The sequence below is a fragment of the Platalea leucorodia genome, assembly GCF_965183815.1.
Source record: "Platalea leucorodia genome assembly, chromosome: Z".
In the NCBI taxonomy this organism is placed as follows: domain Eukaryota; kingdom Metazoa; phylum Chordata; class Aves; order Pelecaniformes; family Threskiornithidae; genus Platalea; species Platalea leucorodia.
The window spans coordinates 91,713,942-91,730,941 of NC_138858.1; the positions used below are offsets into that span (position 1 = coordinate 91,713,942).

Genomic DNA, 17,000 nt, shown 5'->3' on the forward strand with positions numbered 1-17,000 from the left:
CCTCCTCCGCTCTCGCGAGATCCCGCGGCGCCCCGCCCCTTCCGGCGATGGCGGCGCGCTAGGCCGGCGGCACCGCCACCACCATGCACTCGGACGATGTGAGTCCGCCGGTTGATCCGGTTCCGTCCGCGCCCCCCCCAGGCAGCCGCGCCGCAGCCAATCGGCGCCCGCCCCGCCGCTTGAGTCGGTTGCGTCCGGCTGGGGGGTGCCCCCCCCCCCCCCTTTCCCCAGCCACCACGTGGCGGCGGTCCCCTGTCCCCAGCCCGAGGGGCGCTGGGGGGGGCACAGACCGGGGGGGGGGGCTGTAACGGGGAACGTGGCAGCAGATGGGCTGTCCCTGCCTCCTCTTGCACCAGTGGGGTGCACAGAGGGGACCCCCATCTTTGCGGGGTGCCCCCCCCCCCCCCCCCCCCGTCAGAGCCTCACGGGGGGGTGCACAGGGGGCCGGGTGGGCGGTGGCGGTGCGTGTCACCCGCTGTTTGTCCTCGCAGGTTGTCTGGGACACGCTGGGAAACAGGCAGTTCTGCTCCTACAAGATAACGTGAGTTTTTGGGGAGACGGGATGGGCTGAGCTCTCCCGGCGGGGGGGGGGGGGGCTGCAGGGTGCTCCAGCCAGGAGAGGAGTCGGGGGGGGGGATAAACGTGGGTGCCCCCCATCCCTGTGCCACCACGGCCACCCGTGACAGTGGCAGAGGGTGGTGCGGGCGGCTGCGAGGGCCAGGGCGTGCAGCGGGGTACCCCCGCCCTTCCCCTTTCTCTCACCTCTCTTCTTTCCAGGACAAAAACCCAGAATTTCTGCCGCAATGAGTACAACCTGACGGGCCTGTGCAACCGCTCCTCCTGCCCGCTGGCCAACAGCCAGTACGCCACCATCAGGGAGGAGAAAGGTGAGAGCGGACGACCCCTTGGGTGGGGAGGGGGCGAATACCGCCTGCTCTGCGCACGCCCCCGCTGTCAGGACACGCTCCGGCTCTCTCCCGGCATCACCTTCCTCTCTTCTTTAGGCCGGTGTTACCTGTACATGAAGACGATAGAGCGGGCAGCTTTTCCCCGTCGACTGTGGGAACGGGTGAGTTAACGAGAGCAGACGGCGTGCTCTAACGTCATTTACCAACGGCGGCAGAGGGCCGGGAGCGATGGGACTCCTCCCAAGAGCAGATGCGTCCCCGCGTTGTTGCTGCTCCGTAGCTCAACCCTTTCCCTTTCCCCCCTCCAGGTCCTGCTAAGCAAGAACTACGAGAAGGCACTGGAAGAGATAGACGAGAACCTCATCTACTGGCCGCGGTTCATCCGACACAAGTGCAAGCAGCGATTCACTAAGATCACGCAGTACCTCATCCGCATCCGGAAGCTGACGCTCAAGCGACAGTGAGTGACACAGTTAAGAGCGATCACTTAGCGAGCTGCTGCTCGTCCACAGAGCCGCTGCCGCTGGCTGCACGCAGAGCCCCAGCGCGCCCAGCTGCCTTCCTGAGGCTTTGGCAGGCTTGCAAATGAACCTGGCTGAAATGGATTTAACTGCGGCGGCGTCTGCGTGTAGAAACGCACTTGAACTAGTTGCAGCCACATTTCTACTGCTGTAACTGCTGGTTGTTGCCCTGAAGGAGCATTTGCTCACGTGCTACACAAGAGGCTGACGGATTCGCTAACTAGCTCTTGTTGTTCCCTGTAGGAGGAAGCTCGTTCCTTTACGCAGAAAGATTGAAAGGCGAGAGAAGAGACGAGAGGTAATTCCACTCTCTCGCGTAATCTCCTGTCGATCGCTTCTGTTCCGCACGTCTTTCAAACAACTGACACAGCTCCTCTTTGCTCCATTAGGAGAAAGCCCTGATTGCCGCTCAGCTGGATAACGCCATCGAGAAGGAATTACTGGAAAGGCTGAAACAGGATACGGTAAGGATCGCTGCCTTCAGAGCACGGCAGTAAAATTCCTCCTACTGCCCTCTGTCCTGCCGGTTCTCTGGGAGGGACACGGGCGTTGGTACGAAAGAGAGGCACTGCTCGCGTAGGAGGGGTAGGGGATGAGTGCACGCTGCCCTTCTTGGGTGGTTTTACAACAGGCTGGAGGACGTGCTTCCCCAAAACGCAGAGCCCCTCGTTTTCTGTGCAGGGGTGCATACTTCAGAATTAGGGAAGGGGCCGAGCCACAAGTTCAGCCTAGTCTGATACTGCGTCTGTGCAGGCCGCAGGCTTTGGGTGACCCCACCACCAACGGCTGTCTTCCTCCTGTGACTTACAGAAAATCCCCATTTTCCTTTTCAGTATGGAGACATTTACAACTTCCCCATTCACGCCTTTGACAAAGCTCTACAACAGCAAGATGCAGAAAGCGAGAGCGAGTCCGATGCAGAGAAGGAAGACGACGACGACGAGGTAATGCTTTCAGCCACAGCACCGCCGTTAATCCTCCCCTGGCCTGGCGCAGCACCTACGTGCTGGGCACCGTAGTGTGAGTGTCAGGGTGAGAACAGATGAGGAGAGGTGAACTCAAAAAAAACACGTGTGTGCCAGTGGTGGCCTTGGTGGCTCTTCCATTGCAGGTCGTGACACTGTTTTGTGCTCAGCGTGCGTGTACGAGCTGCTGACTTTATTTCTTACAGGACACGGATAACAGAGAGTTTGTGGAAGCAGATGACAGCGACCTCAGTGACTTTGAGGTAGGTGAAGCACCAGGTATAAACTGTCAGGCTGAGCTGCTTGAAAGTAACCTCCGCCCTCTGGGTGTCTCTGGTGATGGGATAAGAGCCAGCAAAATCAGATTTGTGGCACCTAATGGTACAATCAGACTGCGCTGTATCCACTACACCCCAGCTCCTCTGGCTAGACAGCTGGGGGCCAGGAATTATAAAATGGAATCGGATACACGAGATAATTTTGCAGAAAGAGGAGGTTTAGTTACACAGCGTGCTTTGACCTCACTCTTGCCTGTCTTTTTCAGGACATGGATAAGTTGGAGACAAGTAGTGAAGAGGAGCAGGAAAAAGAGGAAGAAGTAGAGAAGAAAGCCTCTCACTCCAAATCTAAGGGGAAAACTCCCCTAAAAGGACCAGCCAGAAGAAAACGTCCCTACATTGAAATAGAGTATGAGGAAGAAACGGAGCCAACCACTAAAACAAAAGCAGCCTGACTCCTTCCTGAACCCGCGTTTTGTACTCAATGACAGGACTCCAGATCTGTCAGCAGAACTCCTTCCAGCTTTTGCCGCTCTGTGCAGGACCCTCAAAAATTACTCCTTTTTCAATATTCTAATTAATCATTTTCTTTAAGAAAAGAAGGGTTTCTGTCCTGACCCCAGGCAATTGCTGCAAGTTTGTACAACTCCTGCTTGAAGCACAGGTTTAAGGAAGAAGACACCCCACCCTCTCTACAACCACACACGGCTCAGCTCGGACTGTGCTCCGGGAAGGAACCTGGACTGGGGGGCACTGCTGCTTTGGTCTAAAGCTGGAGAAGCCCGCGTGGGGCTAGGCGAGCACACAAGTCTATCTTGTTCGGGGGAGGTATGGGGTTAACAGGGGTGGGATGAGAAAGACAGTAACTTTTAATAAATAAAAAAAATTTACTGTACAAAACGCGGGGTGAGCATTGATCAGCCACGCCTCACGTGTTCTCTTGCACTTTTCTGATGCATTCCCGTACGCGGTTCTCCTCACAGCTGCTGTACACGCCCTCCAGCAGGATCTGAAACAAGAAAAGCATCATTTTCCAGTGGCTCGGCACGCTCAGGTTTATGGTGTTATCAGCCCTCCCCTGGCTATCTGTTGGAAGAGAATGATACAAAGCATATATAGGTACCCGTTGATACGTATCAAGTCACTTATCAAGTCAAGTACTAACGTTGAGGTGGATGCTTTCAAAATACCGTTGGACTGAGGAAGCAAGCGGGCTCTTGCACGCACCATGCTGCCCCGTCTAAGAGGGAAGGGATCAGAGGTGAAGCAGTGCTGGGTCCCCAGCTCACCTTCACTTGCCCTTCAGAGCAGCGATCCAGCAGGATGAGGCAGTCCGTGGCCCCCTGGAGCAAGGCGGCTTTTACCGGCTCTGCGGTTGACCCTTGGTCAGTGTGTACGTCCCAGATCATCTTCAGCAGGGCTTTGAGGAGCACAGGGACTCTGCACGGCATTCTGCAAAGGAAACGGCAACTGCGCCTTATTCTAAATCCTCTTCGCAAGCCAGGGGGAAGCACAGCCCTGTTCAGCAGTTCCTAGACACTTCAGGCAGGAGCTGCTAGTTGCCATTTATGTGTGGAGCAGGAATGTAGCTGGCCTAAGATGAGCAACTGCTTCAGCGATGAGGCTGAAGAAGCTGCCTCGTTCAGTATGCCCACCAGAGGGAGGACAGGCCCTGAACACAGAGGTAACCCGAGGATGGGGTACCAGGAACGCCTCTCGCGGGGCAGCCTAATTCACAGCGCAGGCCTTACTCCACAGTTCTGCCGTGCAGAGAACACAGATTTCGTTTCTAGCCAAGCTGATGCTTCTAGAACAGGCAGAAGTCAGATCAACATGAGGACCCAGCTTAATTTTGGGGCCAGGTTTTTCAGCAAAGCAGTAATGCCAGTGATTCCTCTCTGTGACGGATTTCTCCCTTAAGATTTCAGGGCCCTTTCCTCAAAGAACAGTAACTTTGGCTCTGAAAGAGGGACAGCATTCAGGATATGCTTTCTACAGTGTCTTTGACCCACAGACCAGTACCTGGGCCAAGCATGCTCTATGGTGCACTGCAGTGTCTCCAGTATTCCCAGTCGGGCTTCTTCCTCAGGGCCATCACAGATTTCCAGATACCCCAGGATAACTCGCTCCAGCCTCTTCAAGTGCCGAACTATCAGGATGCCAAGCCTGCCGAGACGAAGAAACACACACTGAGAAGGGAGATATAGACCAAGGCCAAAGCAAGTCGCTGCAGGGCTGCGGCGGCTGCTCTCACCTCTGCACAAAGGCAGGCAGGGTCCTGGCGTACACCCGCCGCAGCGCGAGGCGATGCTCTGCCTCCATGTGGGTCAGAACCAGCTGCAGCACCTCATCGCAGGGGGCGGTTGGTCTGGCCTGCTTCTGCTGCCGCTGGGCTCTCTCCAGGATCGGCAGCAAGTCCAGCAGGCACAGCAGGACTGCCTGGTTCGGTGCGAGACAGTAAATCTGGGCAATCCTGCTGATGTTCTTGCCAAAACACCAGTAACTTCCAACCCCGCTGACCGCCCACAGCTGCTGCAGTTCACCTGACAGACCCAACTACTACTACTACCTGTTACCGGCCACCTTCGGCAAGGCTGCCAGCTGCAAGGGGACAGGAGGCAAGAGATCTTCCCTCCACTTTGAGGTTTTCCTGAAATCTATCGAGTTACTTTGTCTCTTGGCCACAAGCATCAGCTACTAACAGCCTGACTGCACTGTCTGCGAGGAAACAGGTTCTGCCTCCTCGTGCCCTATGCTGGCTGTCCCTCACGGGGCTGATACGCAATACCGCAAGGCAGATTAAAATGAAGTTCTGCTGTCCTACCTGGATGAGAGGGGCCTCTCGTGAATAGAGATGGTTGTAAAGGGCGTGGTGCACCACCTGAGCTCTGTTGAACTGGCACAGATCAGCAGCTGGCTGCAAGAACAGAGAACGGAACGTTATTCCTGTGCATCACATTCAGCACCCGCTTAACCTAATCAAAGAGAACAGCCTTCACAAACCCAGGTCTTATAAAAACAACCCTCGCACATACTGCGCGTTAGGAACACTGCTTACAAGAAAGCGTGAGCAGGTGCTGTAATAAATGCAGGTTAAACTCTGCCACGCGCAGGAGCGGCCACTTTCCTTTGCTTCCCCAGCTGCTGTTTTGCAGTTCCGCTGGCATTACTTTAATACCCTGCTCTGCAAACTGTTGTCAGGCTGATATGTGAATCAGCCGAGTTCAAAAGGTGGGAAAGTGATTCTTTGCTTAGCGTAATAGATATAAGAACTACACATATTTAAACACACAGGGACCGTATGGAGGATGAAGCAGAATTGCTAGGTTAACAGCAGAACCAGGATTACAAGTTAGGAATCCTAACAGGCGTCCAACCCACCCTTCCTTCAAACAGCACCCAGAAAGGGATCTAATTTCTCAAATCCCTTACCACGTTGAGAACGATATGATGCAGGCAGCGCACACCCAGGATTTTATTCTCCTCCCGGTAGTCGTCCGAGATGAGCAGCGACGGCGGGAGGACACGCTCCAGGTAATGGCTAAGCCAGGGCCGGGTGACGTGAGGCAGTGTCCAGGAAAACACGAACTTTGTGGCAGGGTTACGCTTCCAAGTGTCTCTGGAAATACAAACATAAGCTCAGTGAACACTGGAACTAATGAATGCTCATTTTGTACGCATCTGGGCCTCTCGGCTGACCATAAGCTGTGATTGATTCCCTCCCGCTTCCATTACCGGGGTATTTGTAAAGCTTTTGGCCCCATATTTATCGTTGAGTGTCTTGTAACGCCTGAGCTCACACCGTTTCCCAAAGGTTTCCAGTGCTTCCCACAGAGACCAGCCAAACACACCACCCTCTCCATCGCTGCCCTCCCCTTCCTACTCACTTGGTTAACTCCGGTTTCAGGAGCCCCATCACTGCTGCAAATCTTCCTTCCTCATCTTCATTCTTTCCCCGAAGGAATTCAGCCACCGACCCGCAGCCTGCGGCCTGAACCAGCAGCGCCAGCAGCTCCTGTGCCACCGACTGAGACCTCGCGTTTGTCCAGGGCCTCTCCGCAATATGCGTTGCAGCAAAGATGTAGATGGGTCCCATCACACGACATAGGATTGGACCCACCACGGGGACGCCCAGAGACTCCTGGGTCTTGGCAGCTTCCAGCTTCGCAAGGAGGTGTAGAAACACGGAGCCGACATCTGCCGCTCTCTCAGCTGCGGCAGCGTACGCGCTGTCCTTACTGGGGAGATCTGCAGCGTCTTGCTCCTGCGTTGGGGGTGCTGCGTAGCCATTCAGCGCAGCCACCAACTCCCCCAGCGTCGCAGGGCTCAGGCCTCCAAAAAGCCACCGGCAGTCTGCAGCCTCGACCAGCGCAGCCAGGTCTCTGACCACGCCGGCCTTGGGGGCACCGCCCGTCCCCTCGGAGAAGAGCAGCCCGATCTGGAGGAGGACTTGCTGGGCCGGCGGGACGGCGGGGGGCGGCTCCTCCAGCCTCAGGGCTCGCACTAGGCCGCTGAGCTCCATGGCCCGACCCACGGCCCAGGGCCACTTCCCGCCCTGCGGTGCGACCTCCCCCGCTCTAAAACGCCTTTAAACACATCCCCCCCACACACCTTTAAACACCATTCCCGGTGCTGGCCGCGGGCAGCAGCGCTCTGCGAGGAGAGCGCCCCGGAACGCCCTCAGAGCAAAAGCCTACCGTCTCCCTCAGCAGCCGCCGCAAACCGCGCCGCTGTCGCAAAATCCCATCCTTGCCGTAAAGGCGGTGGCGGGGGCGTGGCTATGTGTGAATAAATTAGCATGGGTAATGTCTCACGGTAACGCGGGGAAGGGGCGGCCCTGCGGCCCGGGGGAGGGCAGAAGGCGGCTGTGGGCGCGGGGCCGCATGGTGCAGAGGGGGCTGCACCGGGGGCCGCGGCAGCCTCGGGGCGCGCTCGCCTCGCCCCGACCTTAGGGTGAGGGGCGCGGCGTTGGGGTCAGGCGCGGGAAAAACACTCCGATCCTTCCGGTTCATAGCAGATGATGAATGGGAGTGGCACGCGGCTGCGTGACGTGTGCGCCCTTGCGTTACGACGTGGCACAATCCCTTCTGAGCGCCGGGGGGGTCAGCGCCGTCAGCGCTGGCGTCATTTTTCTCTTTAGAGTGTCGAGAGTCAGAGAGCAGCGGGGACTTGGGGTAACGGCCATGGCTCCTCGGTGGGGGGGGCCCCGTCGGGTGCCGTTTCGGGCGCTGTCGGTGACGTTTCCCCGCGGAAGAAGGCGGCTGTCACGCGCGCAGGGGCGCGGCCGACGCTGTCCCCTCCCCGGGGCGTGGGGGCCTCGGCCTCCCCCGGCTCCCGGCACCGCAACCGGCCCCGCCGGCGCTCGCAGCTCAGGCGGGCTGAGAAATTGTCCGTTTAATCGTGGTTTATACACAAAACCGTACACGCGCCCCCCCCCCCCCCCCCCGGAGCCTGAGAGCCCGGGGGGATCAGGTACAAAAATACAAATTAATCTGGGCAGCAAAGGGGGAGGGGGGGGACGCAGCCCCCGCCCGCGCCGGGGGGCTCAGCTTTCCAGCGGCCACCCCAGGCGGCCCCCGCGGAGCGCAACCGGGGCGACGTCAAAAACCGAACGGACCCCCCACCCCCCAAACCAAAGCAACGACCTGCGAGTTAAAAATCCCAACTCGGAAATCCCGAATCCTTCGAGACGAACTGTTGGATCCGCCGGCACGCGCGGGGCCGGGGGACGCCGTGTGCGGGGAGCCGCGGTCCCGCGACGGCCCTGGCAGGATCTGGCCGGCGAGGAGCGGGGCTGCTCACACCAGCTCGTCCAGGAGGGTGCCAATGCCGGCGCGGGGCTGTGCCGGACCCGCCATGGGCTTGTTGCACATGGGGCAAACGCAGCGCACCTCCAGCCACTTCACCAGGCACCTGCGGGGCAGAAAGACGGCGGGATGCAAATCCCCGCCGGGGAAGTCCCCGCTCCCCGCAGCCCTCCGCCGGCCGCCGCGGCCGTACTTACTTTCTGTGGAAGGCGTGCTGGCACGGCAGCACCCCCAGCTCCTCCTTCACCTTAAAATCTTCCAGGCAGACGGCACAGGTCTGCTGCGGGAGGCGAGACGGAGGGTGAGGGTGGCTGCGAACACGTGGGACCCAGCGCGACGCCCACGCGTGGCCCCGCTCCCACCAGAAATGCTGTGGCCGGGGGAATCCCACTGCTGCGGCGCCTCTTCCTGGATATTTCCAGCTGGGAGTTCAGCCCGGTTCCCAAAGCGCCCCCAGGGAGGGGGTTTTCCTCCCAATTCCCAGCCACGTGGTGCTGGCACATCCCCATCCCTGCCTCGCTCTGCCTGTGAGCCGCCTTCGACCCCATGGAGCAGAGGGGATGCGCCCCGGAGCATCGTCCCCGTTACCCCAAAGCCCAGAGGTGGGACCACTCACCCCGTGCACGTTCAGCCTCCGGGCATCGCCCTTCAAAACCACCTGAGGGAGAAAAGGAGGCAGAGGATTTAATACCAGGAGGGATTTTGCCAGGAGCCGCAATGGGAGCTGACCCGAGCCGGGCAAGGGAAGATCGAGCCCGGGCGCAGCGGGCAGTGCGTCCCGTCACACCGCTTTCGAATGCGCCCGGCCGGGATGAGCAGCCCCGGTCCCCGCTGCGTCCACCTCCCGCTGGGCCCCGAATCGCTGTGGGTACGTGCAGGCAACAAGCATCGACTTTACCTCCTTGTACCCGAACCTCTCGCTCTGAGCCTGGTGCCGCAGTTTGCTGCAGAGAGGGAGAAAAAGGCACCGTCAGTTTTACAGCATCCTCAAGGGTCACATCTGAACAGCGCGGCCAAAAATATTTGGGAGGATAATAATAATATTTGGGATAAACAGCTCCGAGGCTGCACTTGTGCCGTCGGAGCAGCGTGGCCAGGACCAGCCCAAGGCCGTGCCCGGGGTAGAGCCGCACTGCGGGGCCCTGTGCCGCCTCCAGCGCCGGCAGGAATCGGCGGCAGGGAGCGATAAGAGCCGGCAGCCGGCAGCCCCGATTGTTTGCCTTAGGAAGTCGTTCGTGGCAGAGGAAACGCTGTATTTCCAGTGCTTGCCCGCCGGCAGCTCCCAGCCCTGCTGTGACCTTGGCCGGGGCAAGGGCGCCGGGGAAAACCGCCTGGCAGAGAAACCCAGCAAGACACGGGGAGAAGGGGACTGCTCGCAGCCTTCGCTCGTCCTCCAGCCGAGGCACTGAGACGCGCTTCTGCGGTCCCCAAAATGACCGAGATATGCACGGGACAGCGGCGGAGCAGGGGCATCCCGCAGGGAAGGACTGAGCCACCCGGGCCCTGCAGAAACGCCAGCTGCTGCCTTGGCTTTGGGTTTAAAAATAGCCCTCCCTGAACAGGGAGTGTAACGTAAAGACACATCCTCTCCCGTGCAGCGCCGCTCCTTCCCTGCCCGACACAATGCGTCCCTTCGCGTGGTCCCCTGGAAAACAAGAGCCCCTTCCTGCGTTTCCTGCCCTGCTCCGGCCGCAGGGGACCACGATCGCGCCTGGCTCGAGCACGGCGGGCGGCCGGCCCCGCTCCTCGGGGCAGATCCTCGTGGCGAGCCGCTCCCGCGTTATGGGACAAAACAAGGGGGTGCTGGGAAGGGCAGGGGGTGCCCCGGGGGTGCCAACCCACCGCCACGGCCCCCGGCTCACCTGATGAAGTAGCAGCAGAAGATGAGGCTGAGCACGAAGACAAAGATGCCGGTGCCAAAAATGACCATGTAGATGTTCAGTGGCAGATCCTGGAACGTGATGGGAGGCATCGTGCAGGGTTTACTGGTATAAATCAGCCCCAGACTGCAGGAGCACCCTTTGGGGGGGAAGAGAAAAGCGTTTAGGATGGAAGAAGGGAAAAAGGAGGTGAAGAAGATGCGCTGTGAGAGCGGAGAGAGCCTGGGCTGACTCCGTCCCCTCTGGAGTTTGCAAAGTGGGCAGAAACCAACGCCAAGACGTCTCGTGGGCTGTGGAGATTGGTGATCTCCCCAGGAAGAGCGGCAGCCCCTAAAGCAGCTCCGTGCGGCGCAGGCAGCAGCCACCGCCGCATCTCTACAGTCACGAAACCCTTCTCCAGCAGCACAAACGTACCCCAGGCAGAATCCAGGCATCTGGGAGAAAAGGAGGCCCCATGCTTTCATCTCCAGAGAAATACATGGAGGCTGGAAGGGGATTTAGGGAAGGACAGAGCAAAAAAAGAGCTTGAAAAACAAGAACAGTTGGCGTCTGTCATTGCTCCGTGGGAGCCAGGAAGAGCAAGTGGCTGGTTCGTCCTTGGTGCCGGGAGAGGCGCCGGGGCTGTGCAGGAGCACGTTCAGCACCACAGTGACCGAATCCCCTTTCCGAGCAAAACCGTGGGTGCCCGCACACACCGGCCACACGCGGCTGCCTGGGCCACCACGTCTCGCTGCAAGTCTGACACGACGGGGGAAATGCGGAGAAGGGCGTCACGCAGAGCCGGTGGCGGCGCGGCCACCCCGGGAGGGTCCCCACCTAACCAAGGGGGAACGGCACGGAAATACCAGACCCACTGCAGCTGCCTCTGCTGGGAGCTGATGCAAAGTCAGGCTCTGGCACTAAATAAGCATCGCTTTTTATGTCTCGAAATCATGCTGACCCCACAAGAGCTGAAGCTTTGATTTCTCATCAGATCTCACTCCGACAGGACTTTAAAGGAGAGCAGCCCCCGAGCCCCTTCCGCTCAGCACCCTCTGTTCCCGCGCTGCGCAATCTCATCAAAAAGCTCCGACACAAACACTTCTGGGTTTAATTACAGCCCACTAAAATCCTCTGCCTGTTTCTCACGAGAGGATGAAATTTGCTCTCCACCATGGAGAGCAGAGATAGGAAGGGAGCGGGCAGCAGAAACGTCTGCAGAAGCGGCAAGATCCCAGGTTTGGTCTGTCTGGTTTCCTCCCCGCTGCGATGGAGAGAGAAGGCAGCAGCGTGTGCTCGAGAGAGGCCCAGGACATCTGCATAGCACGGGGAGCCCGAGCGGGACGGGCAGGCGGCACCCCTGGGGTGAGCTCCTGCCCTGGGACACTCAATTCCCAGCTCCTCCCGGGTATCTGCTTTGAATTTACGTGCCCCATTGATGCAATGGCCAAAGCCACCGTGGCCAGAGAGGCACTCGGCTCTGGGGACCGCGGTTTGCTGCTGAGCAGCGGGAGCAGGCACCAGACGAGAGGCTGGACCATAGGAAATGCGGTTTTCCTGCTACAGAGGGCAGAGCCGCTTGCTGATCTTTGCCTCTTGTAGTCGCCGGAGACAATTCACCAGCCACCTCATCTACAGAGCGAGAAAGGGAGGATTTGTTTTTCAGGTCCTCCTCTCTCAGTCTTCTGCTGTTGAGACCACCAGGTGCAGGAAAAGACAATAGGAAAGGTTTGTTTGTTTTTTTTTTTCCATTTCCCTGCTGGAAATGATTGAGAAATGCTCCAAAAAGAAAGAAAAGTATATCAGCTCTGAAAAAAAAACACTGAGCAACTACATGAGGTCATGCTGGTGCACGTGGCGGTGGGACACGGGCTGCAGCGCAGCTGTTGATGGACGGAGGAAGCCTCATTCGAAGCTGGCCAAACAGCGCGGTGGGTTGCGGTAACAATAACGGGTCACAAGTGAAACAATAACGCTTCCTACGTGTATTTCAAACTGAGAGCTATTCCAAGAATCTGCTGAAAAGCACCAGCCGAACAGTGCCACAAGAGCCGTGGTGACAGAAACAGCCCAAACCCGAGTTACAGCTTGAGGGGAGAGGGGCCCGAGGGGCTGCTGCTGGCCACGGCGAGCGCTGGCTCTGCGCGTGCCGCAGCTCACCGCCAGCCGGCGAGGGACGGCCTGGACCTGCTCCGTGGGCAGCTCCGTGGCCATCCGTGACGAGACGGCAAAGCCCTTGTCTGGGGATAGCAGGAGAATCAGCTCTGCGGAGAGCAGGGAAAGGCTGGGATGTGCGTCCCAGAGGTTTTCCAGAAGCACCAGGCGGGCTGGGAAGGAGAGCCCTGAGAGAGACAAACCCTGCCAATCCCATGCTGACCTCCCCAGCGCATCCCTCTGTGCTCATCTTAAGGGGCTCAAAACCCAGCGTACGAACTCCTGAACATCACACCCAGACACCTCTCTTCCGCACGGGGCTGTCCCTACAATCCCTGTGTTCTGCCCGGCTGCGCCCCATCCCGCAGGGCGCAGATTGTATTCCCTGACCCCGCACGCTGCTTCCTGAGCACTGCTCCACGTCAGATGCCCAAATTCCCCACAGGTGGCAATAACCGCATGTAAAAGCCACATGGCTGCCGAGAGAGGGGCAGTCAAACCAGCAGCAGCAGCGGGGAAAAAACTGAGGTGGAACAAGAAATGCTGTAACTTGCAGCCCTGTACCGAAGGAAGCAGAAAGGAGCCGGTCTAACATGTCCCTGCCAGCTGCAACACAGCTGGCAAGGCTAATTTTAGACTCACCAGCTTAGCAAGGCTCATTCCTGTTAAATAGACTCTCAAGAATTCACGAGCTCCAGGCTGCGGTGCCAAAAAGCGAGCACGGCTCCGGGGAAGTGCCCTTTCCTGGTCGGGGAGCAGCCATCGGCTCGGCTGAGATGAGAAGGTCCTGCCAGGACAAGCCCTCGAGCAGCGGGTCTCAGCGAGGGAATGCGAAAAGCGAGGTCCTCCCAAGCCTGGCCAGCCCCTTCCCCTCCCGCTCCTCCCCACGAGGGCTCATCGACATGGTGGGCGCTGGCTGAGCGATGGTTTTGATTAGCGCAAACCCCTTCGCCTGACAAAGGCGTCCGTATTTTTAGTTCAAGGGGAACGGATCAAATCTGGTTTTCAACAACGTGAAATGAAGAACTGATGGGCACCAAACCCAAACCGAAATAACCCATTTCACCAGCTCAAGTCTACCAGTTTTGTACCTGAAACCAGAATCCCTGCAGGTAGAGTGCTAGAACAATTATTTAGTTGAAAAATGAGAAGAGAGGCGTCAGTAGGCATCTGTGAAAGTACCTACAGACACGCACTGGCTTTCTGGGCCCTTCTCTTTACAAGAAGGGTGCTCAGAAAGGCGTTTCATCTTGCCAGCAAAGTGTTTTTTCATGCAAACTGCAAAACCTCCCCTTTGTAAGCAGAAGCAGCAAGGGTACGGTGTGACCCGTCGGGGCTGTGGGTTTCACCTCCTCCGACCCACACGGCTCCCTGGCGGACTTAAGCGCTGAGCTGGCCTAAATACCCCTGCCGCAAGCTGCGGTGAGGACACGCGGTGCCTCCGCTTGAGTTGGTTAATGGGGTGACCCCAGCCCTGCTCCCCACCCCCCCCAAAACCAACAGCGTGACTTAACCATCACAACCCACTGAACAGCCTGGCCAACACCTCTGCAAACACAGACCCTCGTGCTCCAGCGATGCCGCGTGGTTTGGCCTCCGGACACAACAGTTTGCAGTATTTCAAGTCAGGACGGACCCAAGTTTCTGCCCATACTGCGCAGGCACGGGGTTTTTGCTGAGCGGAGCTTCTCCCTCACCCCAATTCTTGTTCAATAAAACAAATGGAAAACTCAGCAGGTCATTAAATAAAACCATTCTTTCTACTCCCACACAAAAGCTGTGGGCTTTGCATCAGAAAACTGAATGCAGCTTCCATATAATTTTTGCTGTGATGCTGGAATAGGCTTCCTGCAAAAGTTGCCCCTAAGCCAAGCAGTTCTCCACAGGGGAAAACCAGCTCCCCTCCAAATAAAGTTACCTGGCTCGTGCCCGGTGACTGCAAAGTCCCCTGAGCTACAGCTGAGCAACAGGAGGAAAAACGGTGATGCAGAAGAAGAGCTGAAATGCCACGGCGGCACAGTATACGCTGTCTGTTAAGATATCTTGAATATACCTACTTAGGTTGAAAATGTGATTTCTTTACTGGCTCGCGGACTTATTTACACCAATGGCCCCGATTCTGCACAGGTCCTTAGCAGCGCACAGAGAAGCAATTTTGCTGGACTATGCTGATTTCAGTATTTGCGAGCTCAGGGCTTAAAGCCAAAAGGTACAAGCCAGATGCCCGCAGCCGGTCTCCTAAACCCACGCCTTGGCCTTTGAACAAGGGTGGGCTCTGTTCGCGGTGTTTCCCAAAGCCCGTGCCTTGGGAAGCCGAGGAGAGCTGTGGCTGCTCAGCGCCTCTAAAAGCAAAGCCTCTCTTATTTAGGATGTTTCTTTAACATAGCCAAGTTTGCATTTTCTGCTGTGGAGCGTTTCCATGTCCCTTGTTTAATGGAAACCCATGCACTCACCACATGTCCAGGGCTAACCGCCTGCAGGACCAGTGGTTTCTTATCCCCCAAGTTGCACGGGCACACACAAGGTACGCGTTACAGGAGAGGAAGCCACTGGTTGCGTTATATTTAGCTTCAAAGGCTGTAACCCGTTCATAAATTAAAATAACCCAGCCTTTGTTGCTCAGGCAGGGCTTTGATGGTGGAATTCCCAGCGCAGCTTCTCAACTACTTAGTCATGAAAATAAACCACTTCTCAGTTAAACCAAAACCCCCTCACATGTGCAAACTCAGTTCCACGTCCCTGAGAATTTCTTACAGCGAACACGAGAGCGAGGAGCCAGGGCCTTGTCTGGGGCCCTTGAAAAATAAGTTTATTCCACTTCTGCGGACACAAAAAAGAGGGCTTTTTTTCGTCGCAACCAGCACACGAAGCGAAAGCACGGCAAACTCATTTAGTAACTGGCTTTATTCCTGGGAGCTGAGCCGGACTCGCTGCTCTGGAAGTAAAACTGCTTCCCCGGCTCATCCCCGCCCCGCACAGCCCCAGGGCGGCGGGAGCGGGGCTCCCGGCGCCGGGCAGCCGGGGGCCGCGGGACCCCGCAGGGCCCCGCTCCGGGGGCGGGAGGCGAGGGAAGGGCGCGGCGGCACGAAACCGTCCCGGAGCCGCCCCGAGGGGCTGGGGAAGGGGGGGATGCCCGCTCCCCCCACACTCACGCCCCGCAGCCCCCCACCCCCCCCCGGTCGCCCCCCGCTCTCACCGTGGCACCACTGGAACGGGGGCATCCGGCAGCCGCTCCGCGGGGCCGGGGCGGCTCCGCCGTGCGCGGTGCCGGGCCATGGCCGGCGGCGGGGCTGGGCTGGGCCGGGCCGGGAGCGGCCCTGCCCGCAAACCCCGCCCCGGCAGCCCCGGCCCCGCCAGCCGGAGCCCTCCCCGCGGCGGGCGCAGCGCCGAGCACCCCGGCGGGCCCCGGAGCTCCGGGCACGGCTTCCCCGGGCCGTGAGCGGCGAGGAACCCCGGGCTCCGGCTGCTCCCGTGATGTACGTCCCTAGCAGGCACATCTTCCTCATCCTCGTTCCTGCCACGCACATCCCGTGGTACCTGCACCCACGAGGCGCCTTTCTGCCGCGCGCCTTCCCACGGAACGCGGACAGGCAAGGGGCTCTGCTGAAATACGGCCCCATGGTCCAGCAGAAATGCTCTGCACATGACCCAGGTTCGGATTACCTGCCTCACACGCCACCCGGCTGGAGCCCGCCCGTCCTTGCGTACGCACCAGCCCTTTGGGGGGACTTCCCGGAGCGCGCCGAGCTCCTGGTGGCTCTCAGTCTTGCGCAGGGGATGGTTTTGGACACGGTCAGCAGCTCCGTCCAAACTGTGGATCCTGCAGGTGACTGGTGACCACGAGGGCAGCGGGACTGGCAGCCTGGGGCTGTGAAATGGTTCCGTGTGCCCCCACGTGCCCCGTGTCAGGGATGGCAGTATCGTGGGCTCCGCGTATCCTCCTCCACCAATAGCTCCAGAGATCAGGGAGGTTTCTGCGGCCAGTTTCTGACAGCCCTCCTGAAATCAGGGTACTTTCCCATGCTATAATTTGACCTCCCAACACAGGTGCCCAGCTGCTGCAAACACACAGTAAGGTACAGCAAACCACGGGCTCTGTCAGTGGTTTTGCTCTCTGGATTAGTTTGCTGATCCTCCAAACACAATCTCCCCTCGTGCTCAGAGCCTCCCTGATCCCAGCTTTGTCAAACAACAGCCACGCTCTGCATTCGGGAGCCGATCAGCAGCAGGCTGCACAAAGGGAGCTTCGCGGCAGCAAGGAGCACAAAGCAGAATTGCAAAATCAGACAAGAGGCATTTTACACCCCGCCAGGACCTTGCCAAGCTGCAATTCCCCCCGCCGAAGCTTCTGGCATGTCCAACAGTCCCAGCAGCACCCAGCGCCGCCACAGAACGCGACCAGCCCCTGCTCATTGCCCAACGCCAGTTCCTCCTTGCCTCAGTGTCTGCAGCCCTTGCTCGGGGTGACCTCGGCCGTGCTGCCAGCAGTCGCTCTGTTCTCTCTGCCA

General features: G+C 58.6%; 3 protein-coding genes across 5 annotated transcripts; 1 reads left to right on the top strand and 2 right to left on the bottom strand.

Moving 5' to 3' along the window:
* The first annotated feature begins 13 nt into the window (after positions 1-13).
* On the top strand, positions 14-3,492 carry LOC309602662 (protein MAK16 homolog). Its single transcript, XM_082336425.1, has 10 exons — positions 14-98; positions 492-541; positions 778-887; positions 1,005-1,069; positions 1,217-1,368; positions 1,673-1,727; positions 1,819-1,893; positions 2,263-2,373; positions 2,601-2,657; positions 2,939-3,492. The coding sequence occupies exons 1-10, from the start codon at positions 84-86 to the stop codon at positions 3,125-3,127; spliced, it is 879 nt and encodes a 292-aa protein (XP_082192551.1). The 5' UTR covers positions 14-83; the 3' UTR covers positions 3,128-3,492.
* Positions 2,655-7,391, bottom strand: LOC309602660 (TELO2-interacting protein 2-like). 3 transcript variants are annotated; one of them, XM_082336421.1, is made up of 8 exons: positions 6,560-7,391; positions 6,105-6,291; positions 5,497-5,589; positions 4,927-5,111; positions 4,695-4,838; positions 3,962-4,124; positions 3,564-3,681; positions 2,655-2,727 (listed from the first exon to the last, which is right to left on the bottom strand). In XM_082336421.1, the coding sequence occupies exons 1-7, from the start codon at positions 7,192-7,194 to the stop codon at positions 3,601-3,603; spliced, it is 1,488 nt and encodes a 495-aa protein (XP_082192547.1). In that variant the 5' UTR covers positions 7,195-7,391; the 3' UTR covers positions 2,655-2,727; positions 3,564-3,600. The 3 variants fall into 3 exon arrangements, with proteins under 3 accessions (XP_082192547.1, XP_082192548.1, XP_082192549.1); XM_082336422.1 differs by having other exon boundaries at positions 2,707-2,727; positions 3,569-3,681; XM_082336423.1 differs by lacking the exons at positions 2,655-2,727; positions 3,564-3,681 and adding an exon at positions 3,713-3,758.
* Positions 7,392-8,381: 990 nt separating this feature from the next.
* LOC309602755 (RING finger protein 122-like) lies at positions 8,382-15,770 on the bottom strand. Its single transcript, XM_082336628.1, has 6 exons — positions 15,689-15,770; positions 10,342-10,498; positions 9,378-9,423; positions 9,096-9,137; positions 8,677-8,759; positions 8,382-8,585 (listed from the first exon to the last, which is right to left on the bottom strand). The coding sequence occupies exons 1-6, from the start codon at positions 15,711-15,713 to the stop codon at positions 8,471-8,473; spliced, it is 468 nt and encodes a 155-aa protein (XP_082192754.1). The 5' UTR covers positions 15,714-15,770; the 3' UTR covers positions 8,382-8,470.
* Between the last annotated feature and the right edge of the window lie 1,230 nt (positions 15,771-17,000).

Excerpts from the sequence above, each read along its gene's own strand:
- LOC309602662 (XM_082336425.1), top strand. Across the intron at positions 1,728-1,818 it reads GGCGAGAGAAGAGACGAGAG|GAGAAAGCCCTGATTGCCGC; the intron begins GTAATTCCACTC and ends TTGCTCCATTAG. Across the intron at positions 1,894-2,262 it reads AAAGGCTGAAACAGGATACG|TATGGAGACATTTACAACTT; the intron begins GTAAGGATCGCT and ends TTTCCTTTTCAG.
- LOC309602660 (XM_082336421.1), bottom strand. The coding sequence starts at position 7,194 with ATGGAGCTCAGCGGCCTAGTGCGAGCCCTGAGGCTGGAGGAGCCGCCC. Across the intron at positions 5,112-5,496 it reads GAGAGGCCCCTCTCATCCAG|GCAGTCCTGCTGTGCCTGCT; the intron begins GTAGGACAGCAG and ends GCACCGAACCAG. Across the intron at positions 4,125-4,694 it reads ATAGAGCATGCTTGGCCCAG|AATGCCGTGCAGAGTCCCTG; the intron begins GTACTGGTCTGT and ends TTTCCTTTGCAG.
- LOC309602755 (XM_082336628.1), bottom strand. The coding sequence starts at position 15,713 with ATGCCCCCGTTCCAGTGGTGCCACG. Across the intron at positions 10,499-15,688 it reads CCCGTTCCAGTGGTGCCACG|GGTGCTCCTGCAGTCTGGGG; the intron begins GTGAGAGCGGGG and ends TCCCCCCCAAAG. Across the intron at positions 8,760-9,095 it reads GGAGGCTGAACGTGCACGGG|CAGACCTGTGCCGTCTGCCT; the intron begins GTGAGTGGTCCC and ends CGCCTCCCGCAG.